The sequence below is a fragment of the Fringilla coelebs genome (genome assembly GCF_963513975.1).
Source record: "Fringilla coelebs genome assembly, chromosome: 6".
Classification (NCBI taxonomy): Eukaryota; Metazoa; Chordata; class Aves; order Passeriformes; family Fringillidae; genus Fringilla; species Fringilla coelebs.
In genome coordinates this window covers 37,272,518-37,289,420 of record NC_140034.1, presented here as the reverse complement: position 1 = coordinate 37,289,420, position 16,903 = coordinate 37,272,518, and the positions used below count along the sequence as shown (strand labels likewise).

The window sequence follows — 16,903 nt, the reverse complement described above, 5'->3', positions numbered from 1 at the left end:
GATGTGATTGTGTTGGTCACTTCTTTGGTCAGCATTTCATTTCTTACTGTGTGTCCTTCTGATTCTGAACTTTCAGGAAGACATAGTAGCAGGATAGCATGACGTGGACTCTTCAGGTGTCTGTAGAAAGGCTGTAAATCTCACATGCATTTGAACATTGTCTGCCACTACATTATTGCCTTCTTTACTTAAACTGGTCAATCTGGTTGCTCCTCCTGCAGAAGCATCAGACCTGGAAAAGAAAGCTGAAGTCCCAGGCTGAAGCCTTTGCTCATTACCGGCAGACACACACGGCAAATGAGCGTCGGCGACGTAATGAAATGAGAGGTCTCTTTGACAAGTTGAAGAAAGTTTTGGGGCTGCTGAACCTTCCCAAGGTCTCCAAATGCTACATTCTCAAGCAGGTAGGTATTTGAAGTGAGGAAGCTTAAGTGAGGAGGAGAATAATTTCATCTGGACAGAGTAATTATGCTAGTATGAACTCTTCAGGGGAGTCCCTGTGTAAAGGGGACTTCTGTCATCTCTGCAGGACTCTCTAGAACAAAACAATACCTGAAAGAATCTGTGTTCCAAAATGCATAGTCTTGTTGACATGAACATATATTTTTGGACTGGCCCTCCCTTTGTATTCTTTGTGTATCATGGAACGTTATGTCTTAATTCTTTAGTGGTTTCTTGTGTACATGAGGAAATTTTTTAATCCATTAAATCCATTACTTTTTATGCTTGAGAAGATAGCGTTCCATTAGGCACTATACAGACATTAAAAGCTTAATTGTAAAGATGTAAATGACAAGAAACTAAACATGGGGGGTAGATATGAAATTGTGTTTATCAACTGTACCTAGAAACTGGAAGATAAAAGTTTGGGGTCTTTCTTAAAAATTGCTGACATTTGGAGAAAGGGCAAACGATGTTTATCACTCTTCAACCAGCATTTAGGGAAAGCTGGCATTCATGGTACTTCACATGCTTTCTCTCAATCCTATTTTCTCAGGATTACAGAAATTTGAAAATAAATTTTGTAAAGGTTTCTGGGAAGGAAAACTACTATTTTGTGTGTCACTGGTTTATAAATCAGTTCCCTGATACTATTTTAGGCCTTTGAGGAAATCCAAGGACTGACAGATCAGGCAGATAAGTTTATTGGACAGAAGACGTTACTGACACGGAAACGAGATGGTCTGATTCGAAAAGTTTCCACGCTTTCAGGTGAGACTGGTTTTGGATGCAAACTTGCTGTAATAATGAAAGAAAAGGCTTTTAGGAGTGAGAATGTGTGGAGTAATTGGTGCATCCAGGTGTGTCATTGGTTCACATAAAATTCAGACTTGTGATGCCAAACAAAGTTGTGCTAAGCTGTGACTCAGTGACAGGCTCATCATGCTGATAGAAATGGCTTTTGTTTTCCTTCATGCCTAAAGGAAGTGTGGGGCGCTCTCTGTGCTGGGAACCACAGGCTTGGGTTCCTTTGGGAGGGTGGGGTGATGGTGATGGTGTCACTTCATTCTGTCACTGGTCACTTCCTGAAATGCCTTTTCTGCTCAGCACTTCACAGTCACACACAGCTGTCTCTGGTCAGTACCAAAACCTCCAGCTCCTTGCAGAGCTTTGCAAATGCCTCCTTGTCCTGCTTTTCCAAGAACCAGTGCTCCTACAGGCTAGGACATGCCAGCTCTGTACACAGAACAAAACCAGAGTAGATTCTAAGCTGCTAATGTCTAATCCAGACATTATATCTTGTACTTACTGTGTCTTTCTGGCTCATTTGGAAGGGTAGGAGAGATGTGACACATTTTCAACCAGTGTCAAAATGTGTGAACAAACAAAATGTTATTCTAATCTTGCAGTCTGGGACTGTAAACAGTGGAATACCCATAAAGTAGAAATGAAAGATACTTAAATCTTTTGCATTTACGTGAATCCATTAATCCATATATGAGGTTTTTGATTTATAAAAAGTAAAAGGTGTTGTAGTGAAGTCTAGTAATCTAGAAATGTATGAGAGGCCTTTTGAGCAGAGATTGAAAGAAAAAACTTCAAGTAGTTATCCAATTTTTTTGCATTCCTAATGAGACCTCAGATTTGCTGAGGAAAAAGTCCTCTCTCAGGACAATTAGTTAAATATAAACTCAATTAAAGATATACCATGATGTTAAAATATAAGCACTAAGGAGAAAACAAGCTATTATAGCCACTTGAACTTGGATCCTGTAAAACTGTGTGTATATGCAGAAAACAAGTTATTTATGGAGTCTGTGTGTTTGTCCAAGGTTAGAATTTTCATGGCAATGGTAAACTGTATGTGAGTTTACATTCAAATGTCATTTGAGTACCAGGGTTCATTAGACCAAAAAATTTCATTCCAGGTAAAGGTAACATTTTATCCAGTAGTCCTATGTTTATCATTTGGTGATGTGGGTGGATTTTTTTATAGCTGTGGGTGTTTTCTACTAGTACTTGTTCAGCAAGAGCCTGTGCTTGTCCAGGCTGATTTCTGCTTATCAAAGTGGCTGACAAATTCTAAAATGTGTGGATGTTTCTGAAGGGAAAAAAATAGTTGGAATAAATAGGTAATTGCTTCACTCTGATATTAAGTATACTATTTACTTGGTGGGGATGGTGGTTATCTGTTTTACAGTAATTGAATGATGAGAGCTTAACACTTTATTAGTTCTACCTTCAGTATTTTAGTTTTGGAAAGAGAGTTTGAAAGTTAGCTGACTCTCTGATAATTTTTCTGTAGGAAAGACAGAAGAGGTTGTCCTGAAGAAGCTGGAATATATTTATGCTAAACAAAAAGCAACAGAAGCACAAAAAAAGAAGAAAGAACCTGAGCCACAGAAATCAGCTGCACCCTCCACTGCTAGCACCCAGCAAGAAGGATCCTCTGCTGCCCCCAGAGAGCCAACGCCGATAGCGATGACAAACAGAAGGGGCAAGCCACTGATACTTGCCAGGAGAGGAGTCCGGGCCACAGGTGGGCTACAAGTGGTGCATGTCCTGCATCAAGGGGAAACAGCCACTGAAGCTGCACCCTGTGGGGAGGCAAAATGCCAGCTGGCTTGAGCAGGCAGCCTCACTCCTGAAACAGAATTGTGCGTAGGACCGGGAAATGTCCATATGATAGGTGTGGAAACCACTGCTTTCAGTAAGGATGAGACCAGGAGGACTGAGGTCTTCAGGTGAACGTGACTTCAGAGTTTCAGAATGGTGGGAAGTAAATTCTTACTAAGTTGTCCTTTAATCTGAGGGAGTTTCACTACAATCCAGCAGTAACTTCTAAGAGTTGAAGGTGGTTCTTTTTCTGCTGACTCAAAACCTGAAGTTCAACCCCCAGAATGCTCAGGTTGCTAGAACAGACTCTTTAAAACTTCCCTCCTCAAAATGCTAGCTCTTAACAAGGATGGAAGTTGACTCTTAAATTGAATGGCAGAGTTGTCAGATGCTGGAGAGTTGTTTTTTTTTTTGTAGCTGAGAACTTACAGAGAAGTGTTCAACATTTGGGGAGACCTTTCCATAATAAATGTAGGAAGGAACAAAAGAATGGCTCCTTCCAGAGCCGTACCTAATGCTGGCTCACAGGGTGCTGTGCCAGAATAAATGAGTGTTTTACATACTTCTTTTCTTGCAGAGGACTCCTCAACCTCTCTCACACTCACGGCTGCAAGTGTCGTGATGACTCCACAGGGGCAGGTGCTTACGCTGAAGAGCCCCCTGGTCCCAGGGCAGGTGGCAGCTGTTCCTTCCACGCTACTGCAGGCTGAATTAAAGCCTCGAGGGGTTGGTACTACCATGACGACGCAGCCCGGTAGGATCATGTGGGATGATGTTAATCGGTATAATACTGTTCATAGATGTGCAGAGCAGTTTATGAAGTTACTAAATTTTGCTTTAATATTTCGGATTTTTTTTTACAACTTGGCTGAGGTATAACTTGACTCTGATAAGAGAGATTAGATTATTAACTCAAACTGTCATTAACTCAAACTGTGAGTTTATCAACAGGTTAGTAAAATGTGTTAAAATTTTGCTATTCAGAAATTAAGGAAACATAGGGAAGAATCACATAAGCGATCTGCATTTCTATTTTTAGTGCTTTAAGATGTTAATGAAGTCTTGTCTTGAAGTGCACTGCTCCTGTTTACCAGGAGTATCTGAAGTATCTGAAAATACTGTATCTGAGTATCTGAAAGGCTTTTGTTTCCTCTTTATCCCATTTTTCTTTTCTTGGATAAGGTGTTACTTCTGTGATGATTCAACTGCCAGGATCAACAGTTCCTGTCCAAGTAAAAGGAATCCTTACTAACTCAACCATTCCTATTACACTGTCAACTGTTGCTGGGAATCCAGCACCCTCAACAGTGGTATCGGCTACACCACCCCATTCAGGTAAGCTCTTTGTTTTTCGTGGATCTTTGTGCTTGCATGTAGGGAACATTATCCTTGCAACGCTGAAGGTAAATTGTTTTCTCACTAGGGAGTAATCGTAGGTGTTATTGTCTGGGTATTCAAAGAAAATCACGATTAAATGTTTGAACAGTTTAGAGGGGCCTCTAGGAGATTATGGATTAGAGCTTTTTAACTTTCCTTCATCTCACTGAGCCTGCTTGCCCTCAGGAAAGTCAGGAAAATTAGATACTGAGATGTGTCTCTGATGTATTGCATCCTCCTGGGGAACCTTCATTTCAGAGTGGTGGCGGGGCTGCTGAAAATCATTGCCTGTAACATCTGATTCTGACTGTGGCACAGCCCCTTCCCATACCCTGCCAGCTCTGCTGCCCATGGGAGGGCTGTTTTTCAGGACCTCGTGCTGTACATTGGATCTAGATGTGGGGTGGTTCCTGCCAGCAGGGTTCTGCTTGCCATCTGTTGTGCTGAAAGCAAGCCACTCACTTTCTGCTTCCTTGTAGTTGTTTGGTCATAAAAGGAAAGTTCACTTCAGATGTAGGGCTGGGAAAAATCTGAGTGCTATTAACAGGGAATGGCTAGGAGGCAGAAAATAGGTAATCATTTAGTCCCTGAAATGTCTCTGTGGTGCACAAAAACAGTAGTGCAAGATGTGATCATAAAAACAAAGCATAAAAAAAAAACAGTAAGAGGGAAAATTCTCATTTTGTTTGCCTTGTGCATCACCATCTGAACTGTGAGCATTGCAGTTGGTTGCACTGGAGCTTGCTCTTGTTCTACAAGTTGAAAATGAAGCTATTGGTGTGTTAAACCTTCAGTTGACCAGAGCTATGTAAGCAGTCTAAATTGCAGTTTACTTGAGGAAAACCTGAAAATGAGCTAATTATACTTACTTAGGAGTTACCTTGCAGTTAACACATGCCCTAATGGATGCTGCTTTGTGTGGTTTTGCAGAAAGTGAAGATTCATTCATGATGCCAAAGATTGTTAATGTAACATCACTGGCTGCTGAAGCAGGCATGAATCTAAACCTGAACCGAAACAAAAATTCTAATGCAACAGCAGCTGCAGGTACTCCAGCTTCTGAGCAATCCTTGGCTGTAGCACCCCTTGAAACTATGAATAGTGACAAAATCCTTTCAGAAGAAAAAGCTAAACCATGTCTGGTAGACAGTGGTGGAGATGGAGGAAATACCACAGGTCCAAAGAAGGTTTTCTTTGAAAATAAAGATGTCCTTCCACAACTCTGGAATGTATCATGTACAAAGGAACCTTCAGAGTCCTTCAGCAAAAAGCTCTGCATTGGTGAGTTTGTAGGAAGCCAAACCAGGAGGAAAGATGGTGATTCTGGAGGGGAAAGATTAAAATCCAAAGAATTGTCATTCCGCAAGCTGCAGATCAAAGACTCTAGGATAGAAATGGAATTGAGGAAAGTAGCATCGGCAATGGAGGAGGCAGACCTGGATACAAGTGAGATACTGAGCGGCATTGAGGAGAGTGATGACACCGATGAAACCCTCACTTCGCTGCTCAATGAAATCGCCTTCCTCAACCAGCAGCTGAACGATGATGCCTCAGCCATGTCTGAGCTGCCTGGTGCCCTCAGCTCAGATTTCTCTCATAAAGACGCAGAAGCTCGTCGGGGAACAGCCAGTGATCTCTCCGCTACAGATGGATCTTCCTTCCAGTTTGGCCATTTGGGAGGCAGTTTTAAGGACCTTTCTGAAGTTCCAGGAGGCGGTGGCTCTTTAAGCCCCCTCCTGCTGCACTTGGAAGATGATGACCTTAGTGATGGGGACAAGAACTCAGGGGAGCCTTCATCTGAGGCAGATGTCTTAAAGATAGTGATAGGTACTGAAATGAAAAATCCACTTTCCAATCTGTCTGTAACTAGTGGTGGGAATGGCAAAACAGTAACAACCCTGTCAGATACCACTAACGTGACTCCACCAATTTTGCAGATGAAGACTAATCCAGAAGCCGGTAATGCTGACAAGTCGTGGAGGCCCATGCCGAAGCTAGCACCACTTGGTTTAAAAGTGGCAAGTCTGCCAGTAGACTCAGAAGGGCAGAGTAATAAAGTGATGCCCTTACTGGCACCTATAGTTGCAAAACTGGCACCTAGTGGGGTAAAAAATTCATTACCTGCAACTCTTCAAGAAGGACAGGATAACAAAGTAATGCCCACATTAGCACCTGTGGTTGCGAAGGTGAATACTACTGGGATCTTGCCTTCAAGTTCAGCAGGCAAATAAGTGCAGATGTTTTTTATCAGACTGGAACAGAGGTCTAGAGCAGTGTGGCCAGTGTCATTGTTCAGCAGCCTCCATTGTCCGCAACACTTGTTTTCTGTATAGCATCAGTACTGTGTTCATCTGAGGGGCAGGCCCCAAATTGTCAAGTAAGTGTTAGGAAACTTTAAGCATGTTGATGTACTTTTACCTCGCTGTTGTATTCTGGGTGTTCTCCTTCCCCTTCTCGAGACAACAAAGATGATCTATAACCATTGCTGGGCACATGGTTTCCTTCCAGAATTGGGTTCTTCACAGGAATAGTTTATGGAGGGACTGAGAAACTGACGCTGTTGAAAGAGATTTTTTTTCTCTCCCCAGTAGGGAGGCAGCTGTTTTGTTGGGGGAAAAAAAAAGGATTATCTGTTTTTGTACCAGGCAAATTATCTATGCAGAAATGGCATTGTTCATATTTTCTTGTTTTAATATTTGCAGAATATGATAAATATGCAGAAATCAGGTTGTAGTTACTCTCAAAGTTGATACCTAGAGCAGCAGAAGGGAAATCTGAGGCTGCAGAGGGCTGAAGTGAAAAGGTTTTTTTCTTTGGTGCTAGACAGTTCTCTAGCAGAGACTTTTTAAGAGCTTATGCACAGAAAATTGTAATAAACTCAACTCTCACTGCTGGGGAAGAAAAACACATTTCCGCATTTCACAATGTTATTAGAAGGAGGACAGTGTGTTAACTTTAATAATACTGTCCTCACTCTCACCTCCTGCCCCCACACAAATATTTCCCCCTTTGATGCCTAGGACATCCGTAAGGAAAAATTGCAGAGTTGAAAGGAAATGTGGCCACCCTGTTGCCAGGTTTTTAAATACATTGCTGAAGTAGCTCGAGTGTTTTCCCAGGTCCTATTTTCTTTCCTTCTGTCATTCTTCAAGATGTATGTGGTGGCTGGGAATGTTCACACCAAGTATTGCTTTGTGAAAACCCAGAAAATGCTTTCAGGAGTCTTGTAGCCTGGCATAAGTGAGCGAGGTGTACATGTGAGTGTAAATATGAAAATATGTGTATAGCTTTCCAAACCTTTCATTTCTTTATAAATTCAGGAAAGGTACTCAGAGGTTTCTCACTGCATTTGCACAAGCTGTGTATAGCAAAAAAGTCAACAAAAAAGCTCATTACCAGGGAAATAGGGCAGTATTGAATCACAAGATGTATTTTTTATTCTTCTCTGCCACTGCTTACTCAATAACCTGTAGATGCTCGTCATTGTTCAGCTGTTGAACTGTGAGGGGCCTGCAGACTGTAAAGATATTTATATTTTTGTACACAATTTCTGTTTTCATAGTTTTCTTGACAAATGAAGTTTTCAGCCTCGGAGAGATGATTTGTTAATGAGTATACACAATCTTTTCCTATCAAGTTTGTAAATATAAGTTACGGTGTGCTTGGGGGGCTTCTTAACTGTTCCAAAAAGGTCAAAAATGTTGCCATGAAATTTGAAAATCATACACAGTTTCGATGGTGCATTTTGTTTTATGTTTAGGAATGTAATTCCATTTCTTAACTGTTCCAGCAACAGCAGCTGGGATTACCCCCTGCCATCCAAATTGCCCATTTTTGGTGATGCAGTAATCCAGGAACTTCATCCTTCCGGCACGGAGGTTGTGCAGGTGTTGCGAGCGATGTTCTTCCACAGTGAGGGAGCAGCGTTTGTACAACCATAGCCCTGTTCAGTACGCTGCATCTTCTGGATCCATGTCTAGGTTAGATCCATCAGGGAATAAGCATACCTTGGGTGTTTCCTCAGCGTTTTTATTATTTATATTATGCCACAGAGGAGAGAAGCCCTTCAAGCTCAGTGTGTGTAAAGTTACTCCAGAGACTACATTAAAAAAGATTTTTCACCTGGGCATTCTAAACAGTGTGTTTTCAAATAGTTATGAACAACTCTCTTTTGCATATTTACTAGTCTAATATTTCGTACAAATCTGGTATTAGTGATTTGGAAAAGAGAGTTTAGGTCATTATGAGAGTCCTGCAGGGTTTTACAGATGTCACTTAATGCCTTAGGAAAGGGGATTTACAATCCCAGTAAGTAATTAGACAAATGTTGCTTCTTATTAAGCATTTTACCCTTATTTTAAACTAGTAGAAAGAAATGCTGCTTCTTATTAAGGATTTTAACCTTATTTTAAACTAGTAGAAAGAAATGCTGCTTCTGATGAAGGTTTTACCCTTATTTTAAACTAGTAGAAACAAATGTTGCTTTTTGTTAGGGATTTTGACCTTATTTTAAACTAGTAGAGAGAAATGCTGCTTCTAATTAAGGTTTTGCCCTTATTTTAAACTAGTAGAAACTAATGTTGCTTCTTATTAGGGATTTTGACCTTATTTTAAACTAGTAGAAAAAAATGCTGCTTCTAATTAAGGTTTTACCCTTATTTTAAACTAGTAGAAACTAATGTTGCTTCTTATTAGGGATTTTGACCTTATTTTAAACTAGTAGAAAAAAATGCTGCTTCTAATTAAGGTTTTACCCTTATTTTAAACTAGTAGAAACAAATGTTTTTTCTTATTAAGGATTTTACCCTTATTTTAAACTAGTAGAAACAAATGTTGCTTCTTATTGAGGATTTAAACCTTATTTTAAACTAGTAGAAATCTGGAGTAACTAAATTATTTTACTAGCACTACATCACACTCAAATTTATTTACATGGGAATCTGGTTCTGAGTATTTCCAATAGGCTGAAGTTGCTTATTGTTTTAAGTTGTAGTTATTTGTTTTTCCAGTAGATTTCATTCCTCCTGTGCAAGAAACAGCAGCAAGACTTGTTCTGTGATCACTTAAATTCCTAATCACTAACCTTTGGTTTTGCACCTCATTTTTTTATGGTTCCTAACAGCCAGTTTTACTTATCACACAGAATTGTGTGTTCTCTGTGAGACAGAGAGGCTATAACATGATAACCGATCACACATGATCTAAAAAAAAATGAACTTTTGAGGGTGTTCTGTTTATTATCTGGGAGTATAAAATTTCTGTATGTGAATTTACTGTTTGACATTGGGCAGAAAAAAAAAATTACTGCAGTAAACATGTAATGATGTCAAGGTGACAGCAAAACCTTTTGGTCCCTAAATGTTACTAGAAAATTACCTAAGAACAGCTCCCCAGTCTGGCTGTAAAAGGTGGCATTTGGTGTGGCTCTGAGAAAGATCTTTGATGGGTTCTACCAGCCAACAAAGCATGTTTGAAATGCTCTTGGGTTTTGCTCCTTTCACTGTCTTGTGTCTGCAGCAGATTATTTTGCTATGAATTTAAATGCTGACTCTTTGCTCTTCCCTTAAGCTCCCAAACATTTTAAAAATTACATATGCTGTCATTTGAGGCAATAATCATAGAATTTAACACTTTATGAGAAGATTCTGGAAACAGGAGAAACAAGGAAACCCCTGCAAGGCACACGCTCTTGCTTGACCAAGAGACCTGGAGATTTTCTTTGTTTTTTTACACATCTGTAAATAGACTGGAATGTTTTTAAGAATATAATGAAATGTCAAATTTAGCTTTTTTCCTTTTATATATTAAAATATATCTTTCCCTCTTTTTTGCTTTTGGAAAATTGATATTTTTGTAGAAATCTAACAGTACAAGACTCTTAACTGTATGTGAGGGACAAAGTGTAAAACTAAAATAAACCAATCAAGGTCAACTAGAAACTGGCTCTGGAAGTTTGTTACAGGGAGAGACGGGGAGCAGAAATGACGTGGTAGTGGGCTGTTGGTGACATGTGGCATTGGACCTGAGCAAGTGGTACATGAATGCTCTGAGGCCCGTCTTGGCAGCTCAGACATTGGCTTTTGGTTCAAGTGACCAGGCAGCTCAGAGATTTCTCCCTTTAGTCTTAGCAGTATGCAGAAAATCCCTTGTAAGAGGGGATCTTGACTTGCTGAGTGCAGAAAAGGTCCTAAAGGGAGGGACTTTCTTTTCAGCAAGATGTACCTTGAGCAGGAAGCCAAGGGGCTTAACATTTAGTCATGGCACCAAAAGAAAAAAAAAAGAGAGCTGAGAGATTAGGCCCACAGAAAAGCTTAGATTCCTTACCCCCACCCCAAGCCCAGGTTTATCCTTTGTATCTGTTTCCTTTAGAGAAGTTGAACACAAGGGCTGTCCTAATGGGAACAGGTTTGCAGATCTGCCTTTAAATGTCACAGGAGAGACGCTTTTTAAAAAGAAATAGATAAAATGCCCATAACAAGTAGCTGTCTATGGCTTTCACATGCAGTAAGTGGAAGATAATATTTGAAAGTGTGTGGGGGTTCTTTTATTGGGATTGTTTTTTTGTTTGGTGGGTGGGTGGTTGGGGGGCTTTTTGTGGTGCTTTTTTGTTGTTGTTGTTGGTTTTGTTTGGGTTTTTTCCTTTTTTTGGTGGTATTTTTTTCTTCATTATGTAGTACATTTCTGCAAACGAGAAGTTAGTCTTACAGACCTGAGAAAAGAAATACAATGAGGAGAAGAGCTACACATGAGGGTAAGCAGCTGACTGGAGAAGACATGTCACAGAATTTATTTTTATTTAAAGAGAAACATCAGACCTTAGAGGAATGAATTAATAAAAATGGTTGACACAGTCAACATATTTTCTGAAATTTCTCATTAAACCCTTCAGCAAGGTCTCATCCTATTACTACTTACTTATCCTATTACTACTTATTTTAAGGGCTAAAGTTACTTCTTGGAATAGAAAGAAATACAAGCATGAAGTATATCCAGTCAGCCTTGCAATGGAAAGAACTTTCTAATAGAGGCCAATAATCTGTGCTGGGGATTTGTGTTTTCCAGCATATTCGTTGTGTTCTTAGAGATGCAGATGGTAGTACAAATAAACTCTGTTGACAATACAGAGTTACAGGCAGCCTGTGCAGTAACTGATGCTACAGCCAGATTTGAGTCCGTAAATGCAATCCAAAATTTGCAGGACCAGTTTGTCCATAATTGGCAGTGAATGGAATCTAAATAACTATCATTTGGGGTCATGGTAGTGGAGGAATTAAATGCCATTTGTTGTCACTTGAGCTCAGTGCCTCATCTATTTGCCCTTTTAACTGCTGCTACTCACCAAGAAGGCATCGTTACACCACAGTGTACTTGACTGTTCCTGTTCATTTGGAGTTTGTGGTGCCTCAGCTCGCATTTTAGTTGTCCATCTTGTCTCCTGGGAGTTGGAGGTGTCTGACCAGATGAGAGCTGTTCTGGAAGTGTCCCTGTCTTCATTCTCTTGATGGAGTTCTACCCTAGAAAGATTTAGTCTCCACTTGACTGGGTCTTTTCTGATGAAGAGGAAAGCCTCAGTGTGTCCTCCTGACCAGCCACCTGAGCCTCGCAGGCTGCCAGCACGACCCTCCCTGCAGTGTTTCAGGCAGCTGGAGAGCCCTTTGCCCCAGGCTTCCAGCCACAGCACCTCCTGCACGCTCATCAGCGTGAGCACATCCCACATCCCGGTGCCGGGGAGGCCTTTGGGACCTATGGCTGTGTCTATCTAATCCAATTATGCACCCTGCCAGCAGCCAGGGGTTTCTCACCTGTGCTGGTGTGTTTGGGAATGTTCCCGCTGTCCCCTGTTTTGGTGCTGCCAGCAGAGCTGCCGTGACACAAAACTCCAAGACCTGTCCTTGCTTTAATGCTGGTCACTTACCTGGTACATCTTGCTCTTGTGAGGGTTCCCTGGTTTTTGCAGGGCTGTCAACATACAGGACTGTGGTTCCTCAAGGGTACAGCTGTTGGCCATGGCTCTCTAATGTAAGGTAGATGCTGGAAATCGGATTGGTGACGCTTGAACCCAAAGGCAGCATTTCACCTTAGGCTGTCTCAGCTCTCAGCATGGGAGTAGCTGCCGGGGAGCAGGATCCCTGCCTGTGTAAGATGTGGATGTGATGGGGGGTGTATCAAGGGGCAGTCAGAGCTACGTGGTGTGAGCAGGCAGGCTGCTGTGCTGTAAGAGCAGGGCTCAGTCTCTCTGCCAGCCTGCTGGGACCAGCTCCAAGGAGGAGGAGAAAGGCTTTCCTGCTGCCTTTGCCTTCCTTTCCCGTCCCTGCCGAGCACAGGGCTCCCTGTAGTTCCCCTGTGTGACGCAGAGCGGTGCCCCTGGCAAGTGCCCGTGCTGTGCCTCGTGGGCTGAAACCATGCAATTAAATAGCAGCTAAAAAAAGATACGCAGGCATAAGCTGTGTGCCATTTTTAGCGCTTTCAGCACCGATTAACTCTTTAGACAGCAGCTGTATGAAACAGCCTGCTCAGCTCCTCCTGGTCTGTCCTGCTGGCCAAACCCCAGGCCTGCTGGGGCAGGGCTGTGGCTTCCCACAGCAGGGCAGCAAAACCTGGGGGTGTGCAGCTCTTCCCTGGCTTCTCCAGGGCATGGGGCTGTACGGACACGAAGCCTCTGGGCAAAGTCTGTAGGCTCATGTGGGTCTGCAGAGCTTACCTGAGCAATGGGCTCCAGTTTGCAGCTGAGCACTGCAAGATATAAAACTCTTCATGCCTCTGAGGTGCCACTGGATCTGGAAAATGAACTTGGGTCCCCTGGACTTTCAGATCCAGTGATCTGTGATTATTTTTAGATAAAAAATGTCAAGTAACCACACTATTAATACCAATCATCTTTAAAAAAGGCCAGAATTTGTTTTTGAAATTGTGCTGGACCAAACCTACATAAAAAACCAAAGGGAGGATGAATTCATGACACAAGCTCACTGGTTTATGGAACAGTACAGTGCATTTCAGGCCATGGGGATGGGATGACTGATGACCACCTCCCCTTCTTCTGGACCTTCTGTAGAGTGAAAGTATGATCAAGACTTGTTTGATTTGTAGCAGCTTGACTGTTCTGTTTAACAAGAAGCCCATTAGCAGGACAGTAAGAGCTTTACAGGTGTTTTTAGGACAGCATGCTGCTGTCTGCTGAAGGCTGTTGCAGCAGCACGTGCCACTGTAGCCTCCATTTCAGTGCCTGGCCAGGATTTCCTGCAGCAGTGAGAAGAGAAGGGTGGGTCTGCGCTGGAGCTGACTCGGTATGACTGAGTTTTTTCTGACTTTTGGCAGAAGCAGCTGGGGAAGCTGCTGCCAGCTCTTGCACCACCCATCCCTTGCTGCCTTCACTGTGCCCTGTGTGCCAGAGCCCCTTGCAGGAGCTGCACAAGCTGCTCTTGGCCTGAGGGGCAGGTGCTCCTCTTTCTCCCCTCCTTCCACCAGTCCTTCTGCCTGCTCAGGCTTGGACCTCTGAGCCCCATCCTCTGTGTAAGGAATAAGGGGCTTAGACCCTGCTGCTTCCTGCACTGCTCCCTGCCCTGCCATGACCCACACACCAGCACCTCAATGCCCAGGCCTGTGGCTACACTTGCCTTTTGGCACCAAGTCAACTGCTAAGCATGTGCTGGGTTCTCTTTTCTGAAGAGCAGCAGTGCCATGCCAATCCCTCTGCCCACTTCTGCTTCCCTCTTGCTCACCCTGCCCTCTGCATGGCTGAGGGCTTGCCAGATGTACTCTGTATTTACGAAACATGTTCCAACCTAAGGAGTGCTAAAATAGCAGTAAAATTTTTGAAGGGATCCTGGAATTCCTTGCTGAGGTTCTTCTGAAGGAAAAACCTCAATGGAGACAAGGTGTCTGGTTTCTTTTGGTATCCAATGAAGGCTGGAACTGTTTGTGTAAACAGCAGCTAAAGGTGCCTCTTCCTGCAGGAGCTGTTGCTTGGCATGGATGAAGCTGTGCTGTCCTCGGCCACGAGCCCTTGGCCCCCGTGGCCCTCCCTTGTCTGTCCCTGCCTAAGCCAGAGGCACAGGCAGTGCTGAGCTTTGAAAAGGTGTGAACTAATGCTGTGCCTTATTTCGGAGATGTGCTGGACCTGGATGTTACTATAAAACGTTATGAAGTTGGAGTAAAACGTGATTTGATCAACCATTAGTGTCCCTCTGGGGCCTGGCTGGAGCCACGTTTGTGTGTTCAGCCTTGGAAAGGCAGCAGGCCTGGAAAAGGTCCCCCTGCCTGGGCAGCCCTGTGTGGGAACAGGACACTAAGACACTAGGATGGGGGTCCGTGGAGCCCCACATGTCCCCCTCGGGTTCAGGGTGGGGCTGGGGCTGGCTGGGTTTGGGCTGTGTGGGAGGTGGTGGTGTGGCCTCTGATGGGGGGACAGGTTATGGGGCTGGATAACTTCAGATGGGCCAAGCTTCAGCAAACTTCAAACACATGTGAAGGTTTCCACATATGAGATGGATAACACAGCTGTACGATTTTTCTGCTCTGGTTATTTTGATACCTTTTTTAATGGTGTAGGTCTGATGTGATCGTGTTTTAACTTATGTTAGGGTGACTGGCTATAAAACCACGACAGGAAAAGGAGGGGCTGGCAAACCTTTTGCTAGGACAATGATTAACTCCTGCTCCCCAACCAGTGTCTGCACTTCTACAATTCAATGGCTACTTGGTTTTAAAAAATGGCTCAAGCAGACTTGTAGCACGTGACTGCTTTTGGAAAGCTTTGAATTTGCTTCCTTAGCTTTTGAATGCCCATGGCAAAAAAATCTCACCCCACAAATGTTTTGTGGCTCTGACATGTGTGGCAATCAACTTGAACTGGGAGGCTCAGTCTTCACGAAAAAAATTTAATAAACGGCTCCCACCAGGCGAGCTGAACTGATGGCAGCCACAGTGGGAATTGTTACTACTGTGCTCCAGTGTAGACAAGGCCTCATTGTCTGGCTTTGATGGGGAAAATGTCCAGTTTCATAAAGTTTGCTGAGCAAGGGAGAAAATAATTATATTGCAGATCAGCTTACAAGGGCTACATTCATGTTTGAAAGAAAACTCGATTTTCATAGAGTGAGGAAGAAAAGCATAACTGCCAAAGTAAAAAGCCAGCAGCATTGGTGACCTACTAAAATTGCCTCAAGTCAGAAGTTATTCCTGGCTGAAGGTGAGTCCCAGGGGGCTGGATCTTTGGCTCTGGCTGAGAGGCAGACGGTGCAAGTGGGAAGTTTGCAGGAAACCAAGCACTCCTCTGCCTCTGAGGGTGCTCTGTGCTGCCGGCACCCGGGTGCGAGGCAGACATGGCAGGGAGCAGAGCCCTTGTGTGGCTGGACACAGAGCTGCTGCTGCTGCAGCTGCGTTGCCTCAGGCCCCAGTGCTCTCGTGTCCCCGAGCTCCCCCATGGGCATTGCCGGGGCAGAAGCTGCGGTAGCAGAGTCCCACAACCCCATCCTCTGCCTGCAGCCCCAGGAGCCCACAGGGGTTCAGGCAGACCAACACCCCTGCAGGTCACACAGCCCTTTCACCACCCCCGGGTGTGTGACCAGCCACAGCAGCACCTCTGCCTCGGATCTGCCCAACTCCCAGTTTTCAACTCCTGGTTGCTGCAGCTGAGATTTCATTTGCAGTGTTTGGACAAAACATTGGAAGCGTTTTGCTTCATGTGCTTCTATTTAGGAAGACCACCGGGCAAATGGTGAAGGAAAATGCTTTACTGCCCTGGGCTGGCTGTGCTGAGCCACATGCAGCTGGCCCTGGCTGCTGACTGGCTGCCTCCCACTGGCATTGAGAGTATTTGGCTGGAGCCATTTTGGTTGTCTCCCCAAGGGGGAGGATGTAATTATCTTCTTTTTGCAAAATTGCATGTAATTTTCTCTTCACTATCTTAAAAAAAAAAAGAAAATTGAAGCAGAAGCAGAAATGAACTGAGCAACAAGCTGATACCTATTAATTCTTTCATTAGATTGAGAGCAAAGCTCCAGTGAAACTAGTGCTATAAATCTTGGGGGGTTTGTGAGCATTTCTCTCAAGGAAGCGTGCACTCTTCTCTTTGCAGGAAGTTGCAAGACCAGCAGAAATCCAGTTTGTTGTCATGGCAATGTCAGTAGTTGCCTTCTCTGTATGCCAAATCACAGGCACTCATAGGATCACAGAAAAATTCACATAGGAAAGGCCCTCTGGAGATCTATAGTCCAGCTTCCTGTCCAGGGCAGGGGCAGTCATGAGATCAAATCAGGCTGATCAGGTCTTTCTCCATCCAGGACTTAAAAACCTCAAGGGATGGAGATAGTGCCTCTTCCTGGGCAACATTTCTAGGCTGTTGCTTCCTGCCTTCTAGCTTTCCTAACTGTAGTCATTCTGAGAATAATGTTTGCCGTGACTTTGGTATTTAGTCACCATGTTTTCTTTTTTTCACCTCTGTGAGAGTGTGATCTGGCTATACTTT

General features: G+C 43.4%; 1 protein-coding gene across 4 annotated transcripts in view; it reads left to right on the top strand.

Annotated features, from left to right (window-relative positions):
- Positions 1–10,361, top strand: part of MGA (MAX dimerization protein MGA) — a 59,667-nt gene extending 49,306 nt beyond the window's left edge. For all 4 annotated transcript variants that reach the window (XM_084208282.1, XM_084208283.1, XM_084208281.1 and 1 more), the window contains 6 exons: positions 222–404; positions 1,101–1,212; positions 2,747–2,980; positions 3,635–3,811; positions 4,240–4,392; positions 5,365–10,361. In XM_084208282.1, the coding sequence (XP_084064408.1) occupies positions 222–404; positions 1,101–1,212; positions 2,747–2,980; positions 3,635–3,811; positions 4,240–4,392; positions 5,365–6,665 (2,160 nt within the window). In that variant the 3' untranslated portion in view covers positions 6,666–10,361. The remainder of the gene's footprint in view (positions 1–221; positions 405–1,100; positions 1,213–2,746; positions 2,981–3,634; positions 3,812–4,239; positions 4,393–5,364) is intronic.
- Positions 10,362–16,903: the final 6,542 nt, after the last annotated feature.